The 26,229-nt window shown below is 56.5% G+C and overlaps 2 protein-coding genes across 8 annotated transcripts in view; one reads left to right on the top strand and one right to left on the bottom strand.

Moving 5' to 3' along the window:
• Positions 1 to 5,606, top strand: part of PHF21A (PHD finger protein 21A) — a 230,196-nt gene extending 224,590 nt beyond the window's left edge. For all 7 annotated transcript variants that reach the window (XM_038764899.1, XM_038764902.1, XM_038764897.1 and 4 more), the window contains exons 15-18: positions 80 to 235; positions 2,179 to 2,254; positions 2,932 to 3,035; positions 4,824 to 5,606. In XM_038764899.1, coding sequence (XP_038620827.1) covers positions 80 to 235; positions 2,179 to 2,254; positions 2,932 to 3,035; positions 4,824 to 5,063 — 576 coding nt within the window. In that variant the 3' untranslated portion in view covers positions 5,064 to 5,606. The remainder of the gene's footprint in view (positions 1 to 79; positions 236 to 2,178; positions 2,255 to 2,931; positions 3,036 to 4,823) is intronic.
• Positions 5,607 to 12,808: 7,202 nt separating this feature from the next.
• Positions 12,809 to 23,381, bottom strand: LARGE2 (LARGE xylosyl- and glucuronyltransferase 2; the record flags this gene model as incomplete). The annotated part of the gene is made up of 14 exons (XM_038764357.1): positions 12,809 to 13,568; positions 13,762 to 13,957; positions 16,537 to 16,683; positions 16,884 to 17,162; positions 18,165 to 18,325; positions 18,443 to 18,679; positions 18,790 to 18,915; positions 19,496 to 19,608; positions 19,802 to 19,906; positions 20,073 to 20,244; positions 20,410 to 20,533; positions 20,877 to 20,959; positions 21,086 to 21,300; positions 23,309 to 23,381. Coding segments are annotated over 14 exons (2,229 nt in total), but the record flags the coding sequence as incomplete, so codon positions are not given.
• Positions 23,382 to 26,229: the final 2,848 nt, after the last annotated feature.

Below are 26,229 nucleotides of genomic sequence, written 5' to 3'. Positions count from 1 at the left end.
ATCTGGGATGGCGGGGTCAGAGGACATTTTTTTACCTCCGCTCTGTGTCTCATTCACCCCTCTTCTTTCAATTTTCCAGGGTGATATCCATGAGGACTTTTGCAGCGTTTGCAGAAAGAGTGGGCAACTGCTGATGTGTGACACGTGTTCACGAGTCTATCACCTGGATTGTCTTGACCCTCCACTGAAAACCATTCCCAAGGGCATGTGGATCTGTCCCAAATGCCAAGACCAGGTGGGGTATGACAGACTGACACACACTTCATGAGAAGCAGGGTGGCATAGTGGAAAGAGCCCGGGCTTGGGAATCAGAAGTTGTGAGTTCTAATCCCAACTCCGCCACTTGTCAGCTGTATGACTTTAAGCAAGTCACTTAACTTCTCTGTGCCTCAGTTACCTCATGTGTAAAATGGGGATTAAGACTGTGAGCCCCACATGGCACAACCTGATCACCTTGTATCTACCCAGTGCTTAAAACAATAGTAAACTCTTAACAAATACCATCATCATCATCATCAGACTGGGAAAAAAATTTGCACAACTTTTTTGTGGTATTCGTTAAGGGCTTACTGTGGGTGTCTAAGCGCTGGGGTCGGTACAGGTTAATTAGATCAGACACCATGTCTGTCTCATATGGGGCTCACAGTTTAAGTAAGAGTGAGAATGGGTATTTCATCTCCATTTTACAGTTGAGGAAACTGAGGCCAAGAGAAGTTAAGAGATGTGCCTAAAGTCACAGAGCAAGCAGTTGGCGGAGCCGGAATTAGAATCCAGGTCCTTTAACTCCCAGGCACATGCTCTTCCCTGTAGGATACATGGGTGGCTTTGCTTGAGAGAAGACTTAATTACTTGGAGGCCTCTTCCCTTTGGAAAGAAGAAGCTTTGCTCTTGGTGGGGGGTGGGGACAGGGGCATCCCTCCCGCTTTCCCCCAAAATCACATTCACGCGAATGCATTTTCCGTGCTTCCAAGCCTAGATTCAGGAAGGCAGAAGTCCAGTTTCTTGCAAGACACACACATTTTTGTCCCCTGTTTCCTTTGACCTTTGAGGAACTCCTTTTGAATTTTTAAGCCTGCAGTGAAAATGGTTGCTGCTTGTCCAAACTGAGAAAGGTGTTTACCCAAGCGGCCCACCTTTAAATGAGGGAAAATATGCTGAGCTGCCAGTTCCTTGTAACCCTGGAAAAAAACAGCAGAGCTCCATGGCTTGCTGTCTTTGGCCTCCGGTGCCCCGTTAATGGCCTTATCCTACTGTCTGGACCTTGTCCTATGTTCTCTCTCTCTCTCTCTCTCTCTCTCTTTCTGTCTCTCTCTCTCTGCCTCTCTCTCTCTCTTTCCCCTCCCCCACCCCCAAAATAAAAAATCTTTCAGTAGAAGTAGGCAATGGAGAGTATGGAGACAATCCAGTTAACGTTTGAATTCTTCTTCCCTAAAGTCACCAGGCTTAAGAGACTAATTCTGAACTACTGCCTGCATTTGCATTAACCAAAACACCTAGAGCCCATATGAATTGCTCTTAACCTAACAGCCTGAAACTGTTAGTCCCTTGTCTGGACTCCCAGAATCCAAATTTAATAGTCCATCTGGGTCTCTTCCACCGGTTAGACAGTTTCAGCCCCTCCCACAGGTTCGCTTTGGTGAAGACAAAATATCTTGAGAGTGAAACTAAATCGAGAGACGGTGGCCCTTGTCAGGTCTTGGCTAAAACTGAGGGCAGGTGATCATCAATATTTGGCCACTCTAGGGATGAGTTCCAGGGTGCAGATCAAACCTTGGGGTAACGAATAACCTATCAGCCTAAAAATCCCAGCTCAGACTGTGGAGTGTGAGTACTACACTAGGGGCCAAATATCCTACCCTTCATTTTTCCGTGATTTATTCCCAAGTTGCTGAAGGAGAAATTTGTCATCCTAAGGAGTAGTCAAGGGGAAATACAATCCTTGAGCCGATCACATGATATCACATGCGGACACGAGGATTAAAATCCCCTCAAAATCCCCTCCAACAGCATGCCCTTCCAAACCCTTTCAGCTGGATTGGAAGGCAGCATTCCCAAAGGGTTGGGATGGTAGCTGTGAAAGAGGTTGCTTGGTGTTCTGCTTTTCTCTGTGCATCTCTTTTGTTCCCCTCCTCAAAGGGAAGCTCATCTAAGCTAAATGTTTCCGGGGTTTTCTTTCAGATGTTGAAGAAAGAAGAAGCGATTCCGTGGCCTGGGACTTTAGCAATTGTTCATTCATATATTGCCTACAAAGCAGGTAAAGCCAATTGCAGGCACTGTTTCCGATACAGGCCTCCTTGCAGCAGAGGCAGGTTTGGGCAGCGTTGGTTTTTTACGAGTTTTTTTGTTGTTACTTTTTTTTTGTTTTGAGCGCTTGTAGTGGAAAGAGGTGATCATGTTGGTTAGAATGCATTGCGGGGGGAGAAAAGAAGAGAATTATTTTTAATGGACTTTATTCGGCGCTTACTACGTGCCAAGCACTGTACTAAGTGCTGGGGTAGATGCAAGATTATCAGGTCGCACATGGGGCTCACAGACTGCATGGGAGGGAGTAGGATTTAATCCCCATTTTAGAGATGAGGAAACTGAGGCACAGAGAAGTTAAGTGACGTGCCCAAGTCACACGGCGGGCAGGTGGCGGAGCCTGGATTAAAATCCAGATTTTGTGACTCCCAGACACAAGCTCTTTCCACCAGGCCCTGCCATTCCCCTATTTAGGAATTGCTTCCGTGCATCGTTTATCCTGCTCTTAAAAGCCCACTGCACGTGAGTGAATCCAGAGCCGGGGAAGCAATATAAACAGCAAGGCCGGGGGACATCCCAGCTGGGCCTCCCATAGGCAGCACCCCTGGGCAAAACTCTCTGCAGGGGGCCTCTCAGTAGGAACCCTGCCAGAGAATTGGCTCCTGAAGAAATCGCCGTCTTCTTTTGCAGCAAAAGAAGAAGAGAAGCAGAAGCTACTCAAATGGAGTTCAGATTTGAAACAGGAAAGAGAACAACTAGAGCAGAAGGTGAAACAACTCAGCAATTCTATAAGTGTAAGTAAACTTGTACATAAAACAGGCAATCCCTACTCACCCTCCTAATAGGTACGTGGGCCCATATGATGTCAGTAGTAATATTGAACCAGAATTTGTTTACTTGGGGCCATTCTGTGGTTGCTGGAATCATAGATTCATCTGGTCCAGCCTCCTGCATCCAGGCAGGTGAGTGACTAAAGCATCCAAACCTGTACCTAAGTGCCTGGCTCGACTTTTAACCAGAGACTCTGGAGCTGGCTCAGACCAGGACTACTGCCAGGGCCCCTCGTAGAGCCTCCAAGCCAGGCCTGGTTCCATTCCAGAATTTCTCCCAGATAAAAATAGTGGATATGGGCAGAACCAGACCTGAAGACCAGACTCTTTTCCGACCTCCTGGTACAACACCGTTCCTGAGGATGTAGCAGCTTGGACAGGGGCCGAAAACGCAGGGCCTTTCTGTGAAGGACTCCGGTTTGAGTCTTGAATAGTGGCAGGGCCCAGCATGAAGCTGAGCAGCTTTTGGCCTCACCACAGTGGTAGACTTGGACATTGCAGAGGGGGTGAAGTCTCTGAATCCACTCCTGGGGACAAGCAGTCAATAGCCTGGGCCGTTGGGAAGGCCAGCTCTGCCCTGTAGTCACTGGCGTGAATTTTACTCTGGCAAGCAAGCTTGTCTTCAGGGTAGCCACTGTGCTGCCTTTGCCGCAGAGGCCACTTAAACACAGGCTCCCCAGCCCCCCCTGCCCCCTAGGGCCTGCTGGAAGTTCCCCTGGGGGCCAGCGAATCCTCAGCGGTAAGAAATTGGGTTGTGCCCCTGCCCCTGCCCAACCTGGATTAAGGAGAGACCTCTCCTCCTCCCACCATCCCTCCCCCCAAACCCCAAGGATTTCCCTCCTTTTCCCGGGGTTAATCACCGCAGGAATGGAGTGTGCACAGCTGCTGTCCATTCCCACCCTCCTGGGCTGGTGCTTTGCTGGCGCTGTCAACCAGGACCCACTTTTCACCCACTCTGGTGGTTGTTTTTAGCTCCTCCACTTTTCCTCCCCCAACTCCTCAAACCACTTCCCTTCCTGAAAGAGACAGCGCTCACCCCAGCACCGGAGGAAAGAGCGGAGGGCACATCTCCGAATCAGACTTTCTAAGGAGTCTTTTTTTTTTAATCTTGTGATACCATCGAGCGTTTACTATGAGCCAGGCACCGTAGTAAGCACTGGGATAGGTACAGGCCAATCAGCTTGGAGACAGAGCCCGTGTCCCGCAAGGGGCCCACAGTCGTAATCCCCGTTTTACAAATGAGAAAATGGAGTCAGCCAGTCAAATCATATTTATTGAGCTCTTACTGAGTGCAGAACACTGTACTAAGTACTTGGGGGAGAATCATAAACAGACGCATTCTGTGTCCGCAACAAGCTTGCCGTCTAGAGGGGGAGACACACATTAATATAAATACAGAAAGAGATGAGGAGGAAGTGGGATTGACTATAAGTAAAGGAAGAGATGAGGAGGAAGATGAGGATGAGTTTCCTCAAGGATCTGGGCCCAGAGAAGTGAAATGACTTGGCCGAGGTGACGCAGCAGACAAGTGGCAGAGCCAGAATTAGAAGCCAGGTCCTTGTGACCCGCCCCAGATCCACTAGGCTGCTCTGCTTCCTCGTTATTGTCCGCCCAAATCAGAGCTTCAGCCTGCCATCCATCGCCGGTCCTCCTCCACCTCCGCCGCCTTCGGCCCCTTCGTTCCGAGTAGCCCCCCAACCGGGCAGAGCCGGCAGGGCGTTCACCTGTTGCCGCGGTTCTCGTTCGCTGCAGAAGTGCATGGAAATGAAGAACACCATCCTGGCAAGGCAGAAGGAGATGCACAGCTCCTTGGAGAAGGTAAAACAACTGATCCGCCTTATCCACGGCATCGACCTTTCCAAACCCATAAACTCTGAGGCCAGTGTGGGGGCCGTCTCCAACGGGCCGGACTGCACTACTAATACTAACGCTGCCACCTCCCCCCCCCGCCCCCTCCCCGTCCCCCTCCCAGAGCTGCCCGGCGAACTGTAACAAGGGCGATGAGACTAAATAAATTGGTGTACAGCTGGGAGGAGCCAAGGGAGGCGGCGAGGAGGAGCAAAATCACGAAAACTCTAGAAAAGCAAAACCGGATTTCTTCTGGAAAGTGCAGAATTCTTTTGGTTCTTTGGTTCCAGAGAGAGAGAAGATGCTTGTGCCAGGTGGCACTGGAGTTTGCCAATTGATCCTTCTTATTCTGTGTGTACATGCAAAGTTTGGACCATGTTACATGAAATAGTGCCAGCTGGAGGTTCTTTGCCAGCACCATGCCAAGTGAAATAATATATTTACTCTCTCTATTATACACCAGTGTGTGCCTGCAGCAGCCTCCACAGCCACGATGGGTTTGTTTTTGTTTTGTTGGGTGGGAGCAAGGAAAGAGGGAGGAGGGCAGGTTTCAGATCCTTATTTGCTGAGCAGTGTGTTTAGGTAGGGAAGTTAGTCCAAAGAGTGTTTGGGCTTTCCTGTTTCTAAACTCTCACTACTATGAAACCAAAAAAAAAAACCGGAAATCCAGATTTAACCAATCCCAGGGCCCAGAAAGGGATGGGGAGGGAGGGAGGGAGGGAGGGAAAGAGGGGAGGGATGGACGAAGGGTGGGGAGGGGGCGGGGGTGGGGAAAGTATATCAAATAAGCAGTATTTAATATTGTTTGGAGAGGGAACGGGGTTAAGGAGACAAAAAGGACCGGCCACCATATCCCCCCGCCCCAACACACGCGACCAGCGCCCCACCCTCCTCGCGCTGGGGACCGACAGACCCCGCCACCCGGGACTCGGTGGGGCTCGCCCATTCTTCCGCAAGCGTCTGAAAGTGCCACGGTGAACTTGGCTCATCTTGGTTCTCCAGGCCCATCCAGTGACCCACCCTTCCTGTGGGTCCGGGGGGGAAAGGGGGAAGGCAGTGGGAGGGGAAATAGTATCCCAGAGAAAAAGGTGATTTTACTTGAAAACAAAGCTCCATCCCTTTTCTATATTTATAAAACAAATAAGATCCTGAGCAAAGCAGCACATGACCCAGATGTGTGAATTTAACAGACGTTTCTTTTGTTCTTTTTTAAAAAATTTTGTTTCTTTTATGTTTTTCTTTTTCTTTTTTTTTTTGGTAACAAAAACTAAAATAAGGAATAGAAAAAGCTGTTTTTCAGGCTGACAGTCCAATTAAAGAGGTAGATGAGACCTTGCATGGTATAGATTAGAAGTAATAGTGTCAGTGAGATACAGTGAGTCTTTGTGAGTCCTTGTGTCATCGTTTCGGGCACTGTTTTTTTATGCAAGGGCAAAAATCTTTGTATCTGGGGGAAAAAAACAACAACAACTTTTTTTTTAATTAAAAAAGGAAAATAAAAGATATTGAGGTCTTCCTAGTGTTACTTAAATTAAGATCAAGGTAAGAAACGTTGTAAAAAAAATGACAAAAGTGCTATTTGTTTCCTAAAAACAGTGATTTCTATTAAAAAGGTGTCAGAACTGGAGAAAAATGTCTTGTAGTTATAAGTTCTTAACCCCCAATTTGCTTAGTATGCTGCCGTTCCGTTGTGTTTGAAGAGGATCAGGATCCTCTAGCGTTTGTACCACCGAGCGAACTGCACTCTGACCCGATTGCGGCCATAACGTGCTGGACTCCCTCCTCCCCGCCGTCAGCAGGGACCGTCCGTCTTCCCTGTGCGTGGCTCCCATCTCATCTTTCCAGGTGAGCGTCACTATGCTCACTATGCATGTTGGTGACGGCAGGAGGCTGAAGGGCGTCGTAGGCTCAGCGAGGGCCGAGTGGGGTGGATTTGGCCCAAGCGGTGGGGCCCGAGGGGATGGTTTCCTCCGGGCATCCCCTGGGTTTCCCCGGCCCGCGCCTTTCAGCCGTTTCGTCGGGATGCCGAGTGCCCTCGGGGTGTGGCAAACCAGAAGGCGATGGGAGGTGCCTCCCCAGAGAAGTGGTGGCATGAAAGCCCACGCTGTGACTGATTTTTTCAGTTCTTTCCGGGCCCTGGGGGGCAGATTAGCCCCCTGGGAGGGCCGCGTGGCCCCTGGGCAGGCCACCCCAGGGCGGTGACAGTAGCCACCTTCTCTCTGGGAGCCGTCATCCTTGAGCATCATGCTCTCTGTGCCTACTGTGTCCAGAGTGAAAGGAATGAGTGAATGGACTCTGTCCGGCCCAGCTTTTGGAAGGACACTGCATTTCTTTACCACCTCTTCTCTCAAGAGCCTCGGTTTTTTTTCTTGAGAGAACCGAGGCAGGGGCCTGCTCAGGGTGTGTCCTCGGCCCCTTACGGTGCCGTGCCCTGCCCGGGGCCCGATGGCTTTGCTTGGGGATCCGCCTTTAGCCATTCAGTCGAACCGTTATTAAGCTCTCTGGTCCAGTGGCGGCTAAGATATGGGAGCTGTCAACCCGTCTGTGTCCCTTTTCCAGCACTCCCTGAATCGGGTGACGTTTGTGCGTGTGGGTGGTGGCAGGCCTACCTGCTCTTTCTGAGCCCACTGGGGCCCTCCCTAGTCGTACTAAAAACTCCCAAAGAAAAACGTACTTCCAGATAGCTGCGACCCTCAAAAGCACTGTCGTAAGGGGTAGCGTCTCTGCTCTTGCCGGCCCCGGCTTCATCCGAGAGGCGTGACGGGCGGGAGAGACCTGTCAGATCCCCAACTCGGCCAGGATCGGAAGGCAGAGTGGCAGAGGAAGGGTGAAGGCCGAGAGGAAAGGATTCCCCGACGACGAGGGAGTGCGCCGGCTCCGGGATTTTCCGGGAGTTCGGAAAACTTGCCTCCCACGCATCCCGGCGCCAACCATGCAGTCAGACCCCTGCTCTGGGACATTTACAACTGGCTTGGAAGGACAGATGCGCAGAATTGACCGCCGCCTGTGACTGTTTACCGAGCCGCAGTGGAGTCCACCACCCAGGAAGGAAGGATCGGGTCCTCTTCTATACGGCCCAGTTCCAGCCCCGGCAGGCAAGAAGTCCCGGGCCTAGCCAGGAGTCCCCAGACTCAGGGAGAGCGGGGAAGCCGCCGGTAAGTCCCAGTCTCGTGGTAGAAATAGTTGGCCGAGGTCCAGAGACTGACAGGCCTGCACCCACCTCCCCGTGGGGCGTCGGGGTTTCAGCTCACCTCCTGGACGGGGTGGCTGACTGGCGTCCACGGTTACTGGAAAAAAAACTGGAAAACTTTAGTCAGCCTCCAAAGTGCTTGCTCAAAGAGGCCTTAGGAGTTCCCTGGGGTGCTGGCCGGAGGATAGGCTTGGGGGAGCAGGGACAGACTTCAGGGAGCTGACACTGCCATGATCTTCCTAGGCTGGGGAGACGTCTAGACTGCCAGTCCGAACTGGGGTCTGCTGGAAGGACTGTGGGCTCTTTCCAGAGATTGAACAGCCTCCTTTCTCCCACTGCCAACTGGCGCCCCAGGGCCCGGGGTGAGCACCACTCTCCCCCCTTCACTACAGCCAGGGATCCATTCCTAAGGATCTCTTTCCCGGCAACCAGAATCCAAGCCTGTGAAGGACAGAGCTGCAGAGCAGGCTTCCACGGCGTTCTCTGGCTCTCTCTCGGCATTTCGACTGGGGCCTCTTTTTTATTGGTATTGGTTACGTGCTTATTATGTGTGCCAAGAACCTTATTAAGAGCCGGGGTAGTGGAAAGAGCCCAGGCTTGAGAGTCAGGTCGTGGGTTCTAATTTTGGCTCCGCCACTTGTCTTCTTTGTGAACTTGGGCAAGTCGCTTAACTTCTCTGTGCCTGTTACCTCACTTGTAAAATGGGGATTAAGACTGTGAGCCCCACGTGGGCCAACCCGATAACCTTGCATCTACCCCAGTGCTTAGAACAGTGCTCGGCACATAGTAAGTGCTTTACAAAGACTATCATCATTATAATTATTATTATTATAGAAGCTAATCAGGTTGGACCCAGTCCGTGTTCCCCATGGGGCTTACGATGTTAATCCCGTTTTACAGATGAGGTGACGGAGGCCCAGAGAAGTGAAGTGAGTTGCCCGAGGTCACACAGCAGACAAGTGGCGGAGCCAGGATTAGACCCCAGGTCCTTCTCTATCCATTAGGCCATGCTGCTTCTCTAATTCTTTGGATCCATTGCTCCAGGTTCTCTCCCTATCATTCCCTAGAGGCCCTTTGATTTACACCCTCCTTCTAACTTTTCCTGGGCCTCCCACTCCCAACCTCCAAGGACCGGGTCACACATTGGTTCCTTTGCTTCTAGGGCTTGAGAGCAAGCAAGCCAACTGTCGGGTGACAGCCTTCCTCCACTTGGATGTGGGCAGTGGCTCCGTGCTGGGAAGACCTTAGAACAGTGCAGTGCACATAGTAAGTGCTTAATAAATGCCATTAAAAAAAAAAAAAGATCCCGGAGCCGTGATGGCATCGAGCTGCTGCTTCCACCTCCCAGTGGTTCCGTCAAATCTCAGTTATTCGTCCTGGGAGATGCTTTTTCTGAGAACTCAGCACCTTGTCTTTTCTTCAGCCTCCAGCCTCCCTCCCCTTCCCTCCATCCTTCTTCTTCTCACCTGCTAGCCAAGTCGTTCCTTCTCATTTTTTTATGGTATTTGTTAAGCACTTACTATGTGCCAGGCACTGAACTAAGCACTGGGGTAGATAACAAGCTAATGGGGTTGGACGCAGTCCATGTCCCACATGGGGCTCACAGTCTTAATCCCCATTTTACAACTAGGGAACTGAGGCGCCTTAAAGTTATGTGACTTGCCCAAGGTCTCACAGCAGTCAAGTGGAGGAGTCAGAATTAGAATCCAGGTCCTTCTGATGCTTCCTCTAGGTCACGCTGCTTCTCTAGCTGTTAACTCCGTTTCCAGTGATCCAGCTTTAGGATGCCTGTGGACCATTTGACCATCAGGTAGCAGGAGCAGGGGCCAACCCTCCACCTCGGCGTCATCTTTAGGAGTGGAGCGGCTCCTGTTGTGGCACACACACTGGCACCCTGGCACCCCAGCATGTCTGTCTCTCAAGGAAGCAGCGTGGCTCAGTGGAAGGAGCACGGGTTTGGGAGTCAGAGATCATGGGTTCAAATCCCAGCTCTGCCAAGTGCCAGCTGTGTGACTTCGGGCAAGTCACTTCACTTCTCTGGGCCTCAGCTCCCTCATCTGGAAAATGGGGATTAAGACGGTGAGCCCCCCGTGGGACAATCTGATCACCTTGTAACCTCCCCACCGCTTAGAACAGTGCTTTGCACATAGTAAGCGCTTAATAAATGCCATCATTATTATTATTATAAGGACTTCAGTACAATTTCCGCTCCCTCACCATGCTTCCTCATACCTCCCGGAAGATTTTGAAATTCGTTAGCAGGAAGGAGGTGAACTGGGATTCGGCCTTACAGTCATGGGCCTCCTGCGGTCTGCAGGTTGGAGACTGAATCCCGCCCATCTAGAGGAACTGAACTCATTTCATCTTTGTCCCAGTCAGTCCTTCCCTTCACTCCTCTCCAGCCTATTGTCATCGGTGGTATTCCTTGAGCGCTGACAGCAGGCCAGCACTGCGCTCTGCGCTTGGGGGAGTAAAATAGAGGAGCAGACACAATCTCAGCCCGACAAGAGAGGCATACCGCTCTCCCAAACGATTACTTCTTATCACTCGTGACTCATTTCATCTCAGTTCTTTGCTGGATGGGTGGGGAGACGGGCAGGCGTCTCTCTGCCCTTGCAGGAAGCTTTTTCCAATACACGTAATCTCTGGGTTTAGGTTTATCACCCTGGTCTTTACAATTCCCCTTTCTCACGTGTAATCCCACAATCCCCGTTGATTATTCCATAACCACTTGGCCCAGGCTTTCCCAGTTGGATGCCATCGTGAATCTCAGTGAAGGGAAACGGGTCCCTCCACCACACTACACCTGACCTCTAGGAGCCAATTCCACTGCTAAGAAGCCCCCAGGTGCACCTCTCTATCCCCTCCTCTCCCCTCCCCACCACAACTGACTTCTCTCTTCGCTTGTAACTTGTTCTCCTTTCTCCTTGTGGGCCCTGGGGCTAAAGTTCGTGACATCTCAATAATCTCAAAAATCTGGCCTCTCTGTAGGGAGAAAAAGTGATAGAAAATATGTCCTTGGCTAGCAGGGGGAAGGAAGGGAACCCGGAGAAGTTTAACTACCCACAAAGCCTCAATTGTCCGGGTGCACTGGAGTGGATTTGGTCGAGAGTTGACCCGATGTCCCAGCACTGCCATGGTCCAAGGAACTGACCGTGGATAAAGGCCTTCAAGTTGGGAGCTGGCAGACCTCAACTTGTGCCTCCCCTTGGGTCTGTTGGTCAATCAATCAACCGGTGGTCTCTATTGAATGATTACCGTGTGCAGAGTAATGCACTTGGGAGAGTACAGTACAATAGAGTCGATAGGCACAATCCCTGCCCGTAAGGAGATAGGGGAAATGGTCCTAAGACGTTGGCAGGTGCCCTGGCACCTGGCAGAACCTCAGTGGCTTAGAGAACCCCACAGTGCCTCTCCCCAGCTGCTCTGCGGGACAGCCTGTAGCAGTACAGAAGGAAACGAAAGTCTGAAATGTGTGCCCACCTCAGTCTGTTCCCCAGCCACTGCTGCGGCTCCAGGATGGAGGTGGGGCTGTGGTGGCTCCCGTCTCCCCAGTCCCGAGGGAGCAGGAAAGGAATTCTGTCTCCTGTTCACTCCTCTGCTCACCAGTCAGTGAGCAAGGGGCCTGGAGGGTAAGATCTCACTTCCCTAGGGCTCTGCTGCAGGGACTGTAGAAAGCGAACGTGGACTTGAGCATCATTTGAAAATCCGCCTCGAACTGACTGGGAAAGCCAGCCCGGGGGAAGCAAATGGTCTGGTGGGCCTCACTGCCTTGGCATTTCCCAGGCCATCCATAGATCCTTCACCTCCCTCCACACCCCACGCCATTCATAGATCCTTCACCTCCCTCCACACCCCACCCCAGTGTCTGCCGTGTCCAGCCAGTGACCACCACAGCCCCTTTTTCCAACCTTCCTTCCCTGCCTTGCAAGCGCCTGCCACGCCGGTGTGTTTCTCCATTTCCTAAGCCCCATTCATTTGTGCCACTTTGGTTGTCAACCCCGTGACTGCCGCAAGCCTCATCTTCCACCGTGAGCTCCAGGCGAGCCAGTCAGATACAGACCAGGCCCCCGCAGGGTGGTTGCAGAGGCGAGAGGTTGAGGGGTCTCTGTTTTTAAATATCTTTTTTTTTTTCAGCCCGGTGGTAGTGAGTAACTGATCCCTCCGCCCCCTTCTCTGTAACTTCCAGTCCCTTGTGGTTTCGGTCTTGGTAGAACTGCGTTTAGGTTTTAGCAGGTTAAAATTGGGAGTGGGGAGGGCGGGGTGGGGAAGAGGGGAGACTTCAGAGCAGCTGATCGATTTGTATTTATTTATTTTAACATTTTACTAAATAAAACAAAATTAAGTTTGGTGTTGGCCTCACTGTGTGGTGGAAAGGGCGGGGCCTCTAGAAGGGGGGCGGCGGGCACCCGTTGCGGCCTTGGCCGAGAGCCGCTCCCGCCGGGCTTGGCAGCGGTGAGCTACAGGCTGGGTCACGAGTCTGGGCGGTAGAAGGACCACGAGTGCTTCCTCAACCCTGAAGCGGGCCTCTGGTCGCGGCCCCCGCTGGCCCCCGGGGCTCGGACTCTCCAGGTGCCCGAGGCTCAGGCCAAGGCTGCCGGTGACCCCAGGAGGGCCTGCCACCCCCCAACCCCGCAAGGCCACGCTGCCCATCACCCTACCCCCAGAACCCCCAACAAGCCACCTGGGACAGAGGGAATGTGAAAAGAATAGAAAAGCTTTAATTACAAAAGATTGGGTGTAACGCAGGGTCAAGGGGAGGGAGGGAGATGGAGGGGGACCCGGCGGGCCCCGGCCTTGACCAGTGAGCGACAAAAGAGGCAGAACCCGGACTGCCCCGCGCCCCGTCCAGCCTGGGCTCCAGGCACACAGGGCCTCGGCACGATCATGTACATCTTACGGCGACTCAAATCACCTTAAATAATTTAAATAGAGACCCCGGGGCCCGCGGGGCCGCCGACCCGTCCCACCGTCCGCAGCGTAGGTCCGCCCTGCTTTCAGGGACCGTCTCTATATGTTGCCATCTTGTACTTCCCAAGCGCTTAGGCCAGTGCTCTGCACAAAGTAAGCGCTCAATAAATACGATTGATTGATTTCAGCCCAATCCAGTCTCTGGCTGTGGACGGGGGCCGTGCCCGCTCGCCCCAGGGGTCTGGTCAGCCTCCTGGGCTTCCTTCTCGTGGCCAAGACGTCTTCAGGACCCTGCGGGGCTGGGAGGGCGGGGGGAAACGTCGGTGGATCCCCGGCCGGCGGAGGGGAGCTCAGAGTTGCCGCTCGGCCGTCAGATACTTGAGGGCGGCAGCGCCGTAGCGGCGGGACAGGTCCTGGTGGAACTCGTCCTTCAGGGCCCGGAGGCAGCGGCGGTAAGCGGGGCTCGACCGGAACTTGGAGATGTCCAGGCTCGGGGCGTGCGGCAGGTGGATCATGAAGGCCTCGGGCAGCACCAGGAACTCGTACTCCTGCGGGAGAGGCGAGCGTGGCGGCGGGGGCCGGGGCGTGGAGAGGACTGACCGAAAGGCATCCCAGGAGACCGAGCGCCCGCGGGGCCTCGGGGTGGGCCAGAGCCGTGCCCGGGCCGGTCACCCCCAGGGAGGCCCGGCCCCAGAGGGTGGGAGGGAGGGGAGACCTCCGGGTGCCCCCCTCCCTACTCACCTGGGCATCCAGCTCCATGATCTGAGCCACCTTGTTCCAGCCAAATCCCACGAAGCGGGGATCATAGCGGGGGCAGTCCCTCCTCACCACCACGTAAGGCTCGTAGTCGGCGGCCCACTCCACGCGGTAAGGGGCCGGGGCCTCCCGCCAGCGGGCATAGTCGGTGGGGGCATGGCCCCGTGGCCACACGTGATACCTTCCAGGGAGAGACAGAGACAGATAAATACACACACGCTGGAGCCGGCGTATCGTCATCATCATCACTCGTATTTATTGAGCCCTTACTGTGTGCAGAGCACTGTACTAAGCACTTGGGAAGTACAAGTTGGCAACATAGGAGACAGTCCCTACCCAACAGTGGGCTCACAGTCTAAAAGGGGGAGACAGAGAACAAAATCAAACATACTAACAATAGAATAGATATGTACGAGTAAAATAAATAGAGTAGTAAATATGTACAAACATATGTACATATATACAGGTGCTGTGGGGAAGGGAAGGAGGTAAGATGGGGGGGATGGAGAGGGGGACGAGGGGTAGAGGAAGGAAGGGGCTCAGTGTGGGAAGGCCTCCTAAGTTTAAGGCGTAACGGTTATACGGGGCGTGTGATGATTTAAAGGGAGGCGGGGACGGTACAGAGCCCCCTCCCTGCTAGGTTCTGGGGGCCCAAGTGGAAGGGGTCCTCCCAGAGCTGGAGCTGACCCTCCTACATAATAATAATAATTATAATAATAATAATAATAATATTAATAATGGCATTCATTAAGTGCTTACTATGTGCAAAGCACCGTTCTAAGCGCTGGGGAGGTTACAGGGTGATCAGGTTGTCTCACGGGGGGCTCCCAGTCTTCATCCTGGGAGATCCTCATCATCTTCATTCAGTGTACATATCTATTCTATTTATTTTATTTTGTTAATATGTTTTGTTTTGTTCTCTGCCTCCCCCCTCTAGACTGTGAGCCCAGTTGGGTAGGGACCGTCTCTATATGTTGCCAACTTGTACTTCCCAAGCGTTTAGTACAGTGCTCTGCACACAGTAAGTGCTCAATAAATACAATTGGTTGATTGACTGATTGATCCCCATTTTCCAAATGAGGTCACTGAGGCCCAAAGAATAATAATAATAATGGTATTTGTTAAGCACCTACTATGTGCAAAGCACTGCTCTAAGTGCTGGGGAGGCTACAAGGTGATCAGGTTGTCCCACGGGGGGCTCACAGTCCTCATCCCCACCCTACAGATGAGGTCACTGAGGCCCAGAGAAGTGAAGCGAACCACCCAAAGTCACCCAGCTGAAAATTGGCAGAGCTGGGATTTGAACCCACGACCTCTGACTCCAAAGCCCGGGCTCTTTCCACTGAGCCACGCTGCTTCTCTAATTCATTCAATTGTATTTATTGAGTGCTTACTGGGTGCAGAGCTCTGTACTAAATGCTTAGAAGGTACAATTCGGCAATAAGCGCTAAGAGTTAGGCGCTTTCTATGAGAGGGTACTGAGGGAACACCAGGAGTGGGAGAGTGAGGCCTGGACCAGGGCTATCATTCATTCATTCATTCATTCATTCATTCATATATATTTACTGAGCGCTTACTGTGTGCAAAGCACTGTACTAGAGCGATTGGAAAGTACACGCTGAGAAGCAGCGTGCCTTGGTGGAAAGAACCCAGGCTTGGGAGTCTAGAGGTCGTGGGTTCTAATCCCGCTCTGCCCCCTGTCAGCTGTATGACCCTGGGCAAGTCACTTCACTTCTCTGGGCCTCAGTTCCCTCATCTGTAAAATGGGGATGAAGACTCTGAGCCCCACGTGGGACAACCTGATCACCTTGTATCTGCCCCTGCGCTTAGAACAGTGCTTGACACGTAGTACGCGCTTAACAAATACCAACATTATTATTACAATACAGCAATAGAGAAGCAGCGTGGCTTAGCGGAAAGAGCCTGAGCTTGGGAGTCACAGGTCATGAGTTCTAGTCCCGGCTCGGCCACTTGTCAACTGTGTGGCTTTGGGCAAGTCACTTAACTTCTCTGTGCCTCAGTTCCCTCATCTGTAAAATGGGGATAAAGACTGTGAGCCCCACGTGGGACAACTTAACTACCTTGTATCTACTCCTGAGCTTAGAACAGTGCTTGACACATAGTACGCGCTTAACAATACCAACATTATTATTACAATACAGCAATAGAGAAGCAGCGTGGCTTAGCGGAAAGAGCCTGAGCTTGGGAGTCACAGGTCATGAGTTCTAGTCCCGGCTCGGCCACTTGTCAACTGTGTGGCTTTGGGCAAGTCACTTAACTTCTCTGTGCCTCAGTTCCCTCATCTGTAAAATGGGGATGAAGACTGTGAGCCCTATGTGGGACAACTTAATTACCTTGTATCTATCCCTGCGCTTAGAACGGTGCTAGACACATAGTATGCGCTTAACAAATACCAACATTATTATTACAATACAGCAATAGAGAAGCAGCGTGGCTTAGCGGAAAGAGCCTGAGCTTGGGAGTCACAGGTCATGAGTTCTAGTCCCGGCTCGGCCACTTGTCAACTGTGTGGCTTTGGGCAAGTCACTTAACTTCTCTGTGCCTCAGTTCCCTCATCTGTAAAATGGCGATTAAGACTGTGAGCCCCATGTGGGACAACTTAACTACCTTGTATCTACCCCAGCACTTAGAACAGTGCTCGGCAAATAGTAAGCGCTTAACAAACACCATTATTATTATTAGAGGGCTATTCCCTGCCAGAGGAGCGCAAGTCAGGCCGTGTCTCTCCCGAGGCCCCACCTGAAGGTGTAGAGGGAGCCAGTGTCAAGCAGGGTGAGCAGCTCGGCTTTTGAGGTGGGGAAGCTCAGTCGGTAGCGCAGGGTCTCGAACGCCGGCACCACCAGAGCTGCCTTCCGGGTGGCCAGGTCCAGCTGCTCAATGGAGGCCCTGGAGAAGGGGCAGGAGAACACCGAGGGAGCCTTCGGGGTGGGTGCTGGGGGCAGAAAAGGGGAGCGGAAGCTTGCTCTGGGGGACCCCAAAGGGTGGAGGGAGAAGGAGCTGGATGGGGACAGCCAGGAGTCGAGCGAAAGGGGCCGGGACGGGCGTGCCCTCTCTCCCCTCCGCCCGGCCCGGGGCCCGGCTGGCACCTGAGGTAGTCGTAGAGGGAGTAGGCGGGCAGGAAGTCGATATCGCTGAGGAAGACGTACGGAGTCTGGGCCTGGGCCAGGGCCACGTTGCGCAGGAGGTTGACGGGGTAGAGCGGGCCTTCCCGGTAGACCACGTGGTAGGCTACGTCCCGCCGGGCGGCCAGGACCTCCGAGGCCTGGGCGAAGCGCAGGAATTGCTGGGCCTCGGCGTCGGACAGGTAGAGCGCCAGGCTCATGGGCCCCGCCCAGTGACGGCACAGCGCCTCCAGCATCTGCAGCCTGGACGCTCGGGGGGGGGGGGGGGGGGGAGACCCGGGCGGCGTCAACTCCGAGACAGGCGCGTCCGCAGCGGGCCGGGGTGCCCCGCTTCCCCCTTCTCCTGGCCTCCCCACCCTCGCTCCTCTGCCGCTAACCTCCTCACTATACCTCATTCTCGCCTGTCCCACCGTCGACCCCCAGCCCACGTCCTCCCCCTGGCCTGGAATGCCCTCCCTCCGCCCATCCGCCAAACTAGCTCTCTTCCTCCCTTCAAAGCCCTACTGAGAGCTCACCTCCTCCAAGAGGCCTTCCCAGACTGAGCCCCCTTTGTCCTTTCCTCCTCCCCATCCCCTCCGCCCTACCTCCTTCCCTTCCCCACGGCACCTGTATATATGTTTGTACAGATTTATCACTCTATTTTACTTGTACATATTTACTGTTCTATTTATTTTGTTAATGATGTGCACTTAGACTGTGAGCCCGTTGTTGGGTAGGGACCATCTCTGTGTGTTGCCAACTTGTACTTTCCAAGCACTTTGTACAGTGCTCTGCACACAGTAAACGCTTAGTAAATACCACTGAATGAATGAATGAATCTAGCTTTAATTCTATTTGTTCTGACGACTTGACACCTGTCCACGTGTTTTGTTTTGTTGTCCGTCTCCCCCTTCTAGACTGTGAGCCCATTGTTGGGTAGGGACCGTCTCTATGTGTTGCCAACTTGTACTTTCCAAGCGCTTAGTACAGTGCTCTGCACACAGTAAACGCTCAGTAAATATGACTGAATGAATGAATCTAGCTTTAATTCTATTTGTTCTGACGACTTGACACCTGTCCACGTGTTTTGTTTTGTTGTCCGTCTCCCCCTTCTAGACTTTGAGCCCGTTGTCGGGTAGCGACCGTCTCTACATGTCGCCGACTTGTACCTCCCAAGCGCTTAGTCCAGTGCTCTGCACACAGTAAGAGCTCAATCAATACGATTGAATGAACGAATGAATGAACGACCCCCCACCCCCAGGATACCGGTCCATGGAGAGCTGAGCCACCAGGGTGACGTCGTGGGGCCGGGGCGCCGGGGGCTCGTGGGGCAGGAAGGTGAGGTGCACACGGTGCACAGTGAGCCTCTGCCGTCGGAACTCGTAGCAGACGTCGTCCTCGTCCAGCTCGTCCAGGGCCTGCTGCAGCTGGGCCGGGCAGCGGGAGGGGAGGCGAGAGGGAAGAGGGTCAAGGAGAGGCGAACCCCGGCCCCTGCATCCGTCGCCAAGGCCAGAGGAGGCCGCGGGGCGGGACGCAGGGCTCACCTGGGACCGCTCAGGCTGGAGGGGAGGGAACAGGCCTCCCCCTTGGCTGCCGTCAGCGGGTAGTGGGGCCGGGGGGCTCCCCGCGGTCGCGTCCACGCCGGGAGAGCCGGAGCAGCCGAAGAGCTCCCTGCGCAACAAGTTGCCGTCGTACTCGAGGAAGGTCAGGTACAAGTTGCGGAAGAATTCCACGTGCTTGTTCTTCACCCGCAGCTTCTTGGGCGAGTTCCAGTGGATCGCCTGCGTGGGTCAGGCGGGTAGGGAGTTGGCGTGATTCTGCCAACTGCTCCCCACCCCCGGGGGCCCTCCTTGGGGGTCCCCGCCCCCAGGTCCCGGGAGGGGGCCCTGACCTTGAGGTCAGACACCTCGGAGTAGCACTGCTCGGAGCGGGTGTGGTCCGAGAGCTGCACGTTCCAGGAGCAGGGCAGCGGGTGCACCAGCCACGGGTACTGCTTGATCACCGCGTTGAAGATGTCCTGGAGGGGCAGGACAGGGGGCTGACACAGGGGAAGGGATCCCCAGACGGGGCTGGGGGGCGGCGGGCCCGTCATCCCTCACACTCTGTCAAAGCCGCCACCCCGGGGGTGAGAGTGGGGCCTCCCACGGCCTCTGACCTGCCCCCTATTCATTCATTCAATCGTATTTATTGAGCGCTTACTGTGTGCAGAACACCGTACTGAGCGCTTGGGAAGTACAAGTTGGCAACATAGACGGTCCCTACCCAACAACGGGCTCACAGTCTAGAAGGGGGAGACGGACAACAAAACAAAATATGTGGACGGGTGTCAAGTCATCAGAATAAATAGAAGTAAAGCTAGATGCACATCATTAACAAAATAAACAGAATAGTAAATATGTACAAGCAAAACAGAGTAATAAATCTGTATAAACCTATATACAGGTGCTGTGGGGAGGGGAAGGAGGTAGGGCAGGGGGGATGGGGAGGAGGAGAGAAAAAAGGGGGCTCAGTCTGGGAAGGCCTCCTGGAAGAGGTGAGCTCTCCCCTCCCTCCTTTATCCACCCCCAGGGTCCCACGACCCCCCCGGAGCCTCGGACCTGGTCGGCCAGGGAGGTGGCCAGCATGGTGAGCAGCTCCCTCTCGGCCGTCAGCCGCCACATCTGCTCCCAGCCGGCCTGCCGCAGCCGGTCCAGCCGCAGCAGGATCACCCCTGCGGGAGTGTGTCTTTGGTGGCTGGGGGCGGGTGACCACCCCAGACCACCCCTCCGTCCGACTCCCAGCCCAGACGGAATCTGGGCAAGACATCCCCGAGATTCACCCTCCGTCCCCCCGTCGGCCAGCCCCCTGAAAAGAGGAGGCTGTCCTGGAGAGGCCCAGGCCCGGCCCGGCATCAGAATCCCCACCTGTGTTGAAGCCCCGGCCCAGAGCCGGCCAGGGACGGTGGTTTTTCCAGAGATTGCCCAAGTACCAGTCGCTCTGGTTCTCCACCAGCCCGATCACCTGTTTGTCTGGGCGGGGATGGAAGAGGAGAGCTGGGTTGGGGTTCGGGGGTCAGTCTGGGGCCGTGGGAGGGGTGCCAGAGGTGAGCTGGCCGGACACCCGGCATTTTTTTTTTTGGGGGGGTGGCCCAGGTTGAGGGCAGGCAGCAGCTGGGGGACTCCTCCCCCACAATACCTGAGAAATGGGCAAACACGGCCCAGAGGTCAGCGATGTCAGAGGCGAAGGTGATGTCGGTGTCCAGGACGATGACGCGGGGCAGGTCGGGGGGCAGTGCCCGGGGCAGCGCCAGCTTCAGGAGCCCATAGATGCCTGAGTAATGCTTGTTGGGGATCCAGGCCACCTCAGGCTGAAGGGGGAACTCGCCTTCAGTGGGGGCGGGGGCCTCCACGCTCCCGTCCCAAACGGTTCCACCCGCTCTGCCCACCCAGAGTCCCCTGGGGTGGCCCCAAGCAGCAGGGGCAGGGTCGGAGCAGGAGATTAGGGGAAGGACTAGGGAAGGGTGGCTGCCTGCCTTGAGCTCATCGGCATTGTAGAAGCTGACCAGGACGGAGGGCACCATCCAGGATCGGAACAGCGTCTCCAGGATGTGCCGGGCCACGGCGTCGGTCACCAGGTGGAAGTGCAGGGGGTTCTTTCTGGAAAGGCGAGGACCACCGGGTGTGGGGGTGAGGACAAACTGGACACGCCCCAGTCCCAGAGGGTTCCCCAAGGTGACCCACTCAGCCGGGGCAAGTGGGCCCCAAGTCCTGGGGTAGGCAAAGAGGGGGCGATGGGGGGACCGGGAGAGGGCAGGTGGAGAACTGGGAGGCCGAAAGGGTGGGAGCAGACCGTTGTTGGGTAGGGATGGTCTCTACCTGTTGCCCAGTTGGACTTTCCAAGCGCTTAGTCCAGTGCTCTGCACCCGGTAAGCACTCAGTAAATACGACTGAATGACTAGAGTGGAGCCCCAGAGCCGGACGAGGAGGGGCAAGCGGGTACCTGTGGAACAGGATGGACTTGACCAGGGTGACCACGTCTCGGCTTGAGTTGTGTCCGGCGCAGACAATGGCCACGTGCAGGAGCTGGGGGCATGGAAGGGGCGGTCTGGGGGGGTACACCGGCTGCCAGCTTCATCCCCGGGGGGCGGGAAGCCCCTTGGGTCCCATCCGCCCCATCCTTCCCTCCTCCCGGCTCCGGCGGCCCCTCACCTGGCACTTGCGGGCCTGGGCCCGGGGGGCACAACCGTCGGGGCCGGGGCCCGGGCCCCGCTCCCCTTGCCGGGCGAGGGCCTCCCGCAGCCGTCGGTTCTCCGCCTGGGCCGCCCGCACCTGGGCCTCCAGTGATGCCCGCCCCGGGGCCTCGCCCGCGGCCTGCCCGGGGCACCGGGGGGGCGCCGGGGACCCCAGCGGCAGCGGCAGCCCGTCTGCGGGAGGGACGGACGGACGGACGGACGGACGGAGGGACGGAGGGACGGAGGGATGGAGAGGGCACAGGCTCAACCGGCGCCCATCCTCCAGACCACCCCCCTCCAGACCATCCCCAGGCCCCCCCAGACCGTTCCCACACTCCCGACAACCGCCCCCCGCCCCTATCCCCCCGAGGCCGCCCCCAGACCATCCCCAGATTCCCCCGAAACCGCCCCCAGGTCCCCGAGCCCGTCCCCAGACCCCCCCCCCCCCCCCAGACCCCTCTCAGGCCATTCCCACCCTCCAGACCCGACCCCAGGCCATTCCCAGATTCCCCCGAAACCGCCCCCAGACCGCCCCCCAGGCCCCCGAGCCCGTCCCCAGACCCCCCAGACCCCCCCTCAGCCCATTCCCACCCCCAGACCCGACTCTCCCGACCCCTTCCCCCCGAGGCCGCCCCCAGACCATCCCCAGATTCCCCCGAAACCGCCCCCAGACCCCGGAGCCCGTCCCCAGACCCCCCCCCCCCAGACCCCTCTCAGGCCATTCCCACCCTCCAGACCCGCCCCTCCCGCCCCCAGGCCATCCCCAGATTCCCCCGAAACCGCCCCCAGACCGCCCCCCAGGCCCCCGAGCCCGTCCCCAGACCCCCCTAGGCCCCCCTCAGGCCATTCCCACCCACCCCCAGACCCGACTCTCCCGACCCCTTCCCCCAGAGACCGTCCCCAGGCCATCCCCAGATTCCCCCCGAGACCACCCCCAGATTCCCCCGAAACCGCCCCCAGACCCCCGAGACCTCCCCCAGACCCCAGAGACCATCCCTAGACCCCCCAAGACCATCCCCAGGCCCCCGAGCCTGTCCCCAGCCCCCCCTCAGCCCATTCCCACTCCCCCAGACCCGACTGTCCCGACCCCTTCCCCCCGAGGCCGCTCCCAGACCATCCCCAGATTCCCCCGAAACCGCCCCCAGACCCCGGAGACCGTCCCCAGGCCCCCCTCAGACCATCCGACCATCCCCAGACCCCAGAGACCTCCCCCAGAGCCCCCTAGCCGGCCCTCAGACCATTCTCACCCCCCCCCCCCCAGGCCCGACTCTCCGGACCCCTTCCCACCGAGGCCGCCCCCAGACCATCCCCAGACCCCCGAAACCTCCCCCAGACCCCAGAGACCATCCCCAGGCCCCCGAGCCCGTCCCCAGACCCCCGAAACCTCCCCCAGACCCCAGAGACCATCCCCAGGCCCCCGAGCCCGTCCCCAGACCCCCCTCAGATGATGATGATGATGGTATTTGTTAAGCGCTTACTATGTGCAAAGCGCTGGGGAGGTTACAAGGTGATCAGGTTGTCCCGCGGAGGGCTCACAGTTTTAATCCCCATTTTACAGATGAGGTAACTGAGGCCCAGAGAAGTTAAGTGACTTGCCCAAAGTCACACACACCATTCCCACTCCCCCAGACCCGACCCTCCCGACCCCTTCCCCCGGAGGCCGCCCCCAGACCGTCCCCAGAGTCCCCCGAGCCCGGCCCCAGACCGCCCTAGACCCCCCTCAGACCATTCCCACCCCCCCCAGACCCGACCCTCCCGACGCCTTCCCCCCGAGACCTCCCCCAGACCCCAGAGACCTCCCACAAACCCGTCCCCAGACCCCCCCCCAGACCATCCCCAGACCCCCCAAGCCCTCCCCCAGACCCCCAAACCCTCCCCCAGTCCTCCCCCAGGCCCCCGAGCCCGTCCCCAGCCCTCCCTAAGACCATTCCCACCCATCCCCAGACCCAACTCTCCCGACCCCTTCCCCCCGAGGCCGCCCCCAGACCATCTCCAGATTGCCCCGAGACCACCCCCAGAGCCCCCTCATTCCATCCGACCACCCCCAGACCCCCGAGCCCGTCCCCAGGCCCCCCTAGACCCCCTCCAGACCATTCCCACCCCCCAAGACCCCATTCTCCCGACCCCTTCCCCCCATGGCCGCCCCCAGCCCAGCCCCCCCCCCCCCCAGCCCCCTTGGCCGCCCCCCGGGGGTCCTCACAGTGCAGGTCTCCACTGAGCAGGTAGAGCCCGGACAGGAGCAGCAGGAGCAGGAGCAGGAGCAGGAGGAGCAGCAGCCCCTGAGCCCCCCGGGCCCCCCGGGCCCCCATGGGGGGAGCGGGGGGACCCCGGGGGAAGGGAGGGGAGGGGAGGGGGCGGCTCAGGGGGCCCCAGCCCGGCCCGGAGGACCGGCCGCCATCCTCGGCCCTGCGGGGGGAGGGGAGAGGAGGGCTCAACTCCCAGCCCCAACCCACCCAGGACCCCCCCTTCCCTCCCCCTCACCTGCTCGCATCCTTTGTCCCCTGCTTCACACCCTCCCCAACCCCCACCTCCTCCTCCTCCTCCTGCCCAACTCTGGGCGGGGGGCCCGGGAGCCGGTTGGGACAAGGAGCCCGTCCTGCCCCAACCGGCCCGCCCCCTGCCCTCCTTGTCAGCCGTTCATTCACTCATTCCACCCTACTACTGATGGAGCGCTTACGGTGTGCGCAGCACTGGGCTAAGCGCTGGGGAAGGACAAGTCGGCCGCAGGTAGAGACGGTCCCTACCCCACGGCGGGCTCGCAGTCTAGAAGGGGGGAGACGGACGACAGGACAAAACCAGGAGACAGGCGTCAACACCATCAAACTAAACAGAATTATAGAGATGTACACATCCCTGCGCCCCGCACCTGGGTTCAGAGGGCACCTCCGCTTGGCCGCCGGGAATCAATCAATCAATCAATCAATCAATCGTATTTATTGAGCGCTTACTGTGTGCAGAGCACTGGACTAAGCGCTTGGGAATCAATCAATCAATCGTATTTATTGAGCGCTTACTGTGTGCAGAGCACTGGACTAAGCGCTTGGGAATCAATCAATCAATCGTATTTATTGAGCGCTTACTGTGTGCAGAGCACTGGTCTAAGCGCTTGGGAATCAATCAATCAATCGTATTTATTGAGCGCTTACTGTGTGCACAGCACTGGACTAAGCGCTTGGGAAGTACAAGTTGGCAACATATAGAGACAGTCCCTACCCAACAGTGGGCTCACAGTCTAGTTGGCAACATATAGAGACGGTCCCTACCCAACAGCGGGCTCACAGTCTAGAAAGGGGAGACGGAGAACAAAACAAAACACATTAACAAAATCAAATAAATAGAATAGCTATGTACAACCTGGGGGGCCAGAGGGAGGAAGGACAAGCCGGAAGACTGGGGGGCGTCCCCCCCTACCCCAAGACCAGCTAAGAGGACCAGAATCCCCTCCAAATCCCCCCCAACAGGTGCCACTTTTCCCCGGCCCCCCTCTCCCCAGCCCGGCAGTGGCCACTGGACGCTCCCAGCACCCATCTCTCAGGGGGGAAACTGAGGCAGGAGGCCCGGGACCCCTCTGAAGGAGCCTCCTTGTCAGTCGGTCCAGGGGCAGGGAGGAAGGCCCGACAGAAGGGTGAAGGCAAAGTCCAGCGGTGACTTGACTTACCTCCGGCCCCAGCTGCCGGGAGGGAAGGCCGAGGGGAGCCGCTGGACGCTGCAGGCCAAGGCGAACACGCACGATGACATATATGTTCAACCCCGAGGACTGGAGGGGCTCCGAAGGGAAGCCCAGAAAACAATCAAGTGTTCCGAGAGGAATTAATCCCTCCCTCGCCAGCCAACCCTAGCCCAGACCAATTCCCTCTTCAAATTTTAATCTCCCCCTCCTTCCTAACTTCCTTGACCCGTTCAACAACTGGGGGCGGGGGAGGGGATGGGCTGACCCCTGGCCTGAGGGATCAAAGCGGGCCAAGCCCCGGAGATGGCTGAGGGGGCCGGCTCAGCCTCGGACGGAGTTTGCATGTGAAAAGTTGGTGGGGGGCTGGGGCAGGCCGGGGTCGCTGATCCGTAGCTCGGACTGCTGGAATGCGGAGTATGCAGCGGGGGGGTGTGGGTCTGTGTGTGGGGGTCTGTGGCTACCTGCCCCCGCCTCCAGACACCCACCCCACAGGCCCCAGAAACCTGGTTTCCCCATGGAAGCCGCACCCCCTCTCAATCAATCAATCAATCGTATTGATTGAGCGCTTACTGGGTGCAGAGCACTGTACTAAGCGCTTGGGAAGTCCATACTGGCAACATCTAGAGACAGTCCCTACCCAACAGTGGGCTCACATAGTGGGAGACTCAAGCCAGTAAGCAGCTGCAGGGCAGGGGGAAGTGGGCGATGAGGGGCTACAAGCCGAGACCTGCCAGTTCTGCAGGCAGCTGCACACCTGGGAACACTTGGGAGTGGGGCCAAGGCACACGCCAACCCCTTCCACCCTCCTCCACCCTTAGCCTGGAGGCCTGGGGGCCGGGGCAGGGCTGGGCCCAGAACCCACTCACTCTCCTCCCCAAATGGGGCCCACTGCTCTGACGTGTCCTTGTCCCAGGGCGGTGTGTATGTGTGCCAGGGCAGGGAGAGTGACTGTGTGTGTTGGGTCCAGGCCCGTGGCGGTGATTAGGAGGATCCAGCTGGTGCACGGGAGTAACAGAGAATCAGCTTGAAGGTCAAGGCTGGCCCCTGCGAGGGGGCCGCCGGGCCTTCGTCCTGTCATAATAATAATAATGGTATTTATTAAGCGCTTACTACGTGCAAAGCACTGTTCTAAGCGCTGGGGAGGTTACAAGGTGATCAGGTTGTCCCACGGGGGGCTCACAGTCTTAATCCCCATTTTACAGATGGGGTAACTGAGGCGCAGAGAAGTGAAGTGACTTGCCCAAAGTCACACGGCTGACAATTTGCGGAGCTGGGGTTTGAACCCATGACCTCTGACTCCAAAGCCCGGGCTCTTTCCACTAAGCCAAGCTTCTTCTCTCCCCGGTGCCAGTCCGCAGCGATGGTGGGGCAAACCCGGCTGCGGGTCCGGATCCGAGGGATCCGATTCCCTTGCACAGCCATAGGCAACTGGAGGTGGCGGGCGGGAGAGG

The sequence above is a fragment of the Tachyglossus aculeatus genome, chromosome 22, assembly GCF_015852505.1.
Source record: "Tachyglossus aculeatus isolate mTacAcu1 chromosome 22, mTacAcu1.pri, whole genome shotgun sequence".
NCBI lineage: Eukaryota > Metazoa > Chordata > Mammalia > Monotremata > Tachyglossidae > Tachyglossus > Tachyglossus aculeatus.
This window is presented reverse-complemented; position numbering and strand designations above follow the sequence as displayed.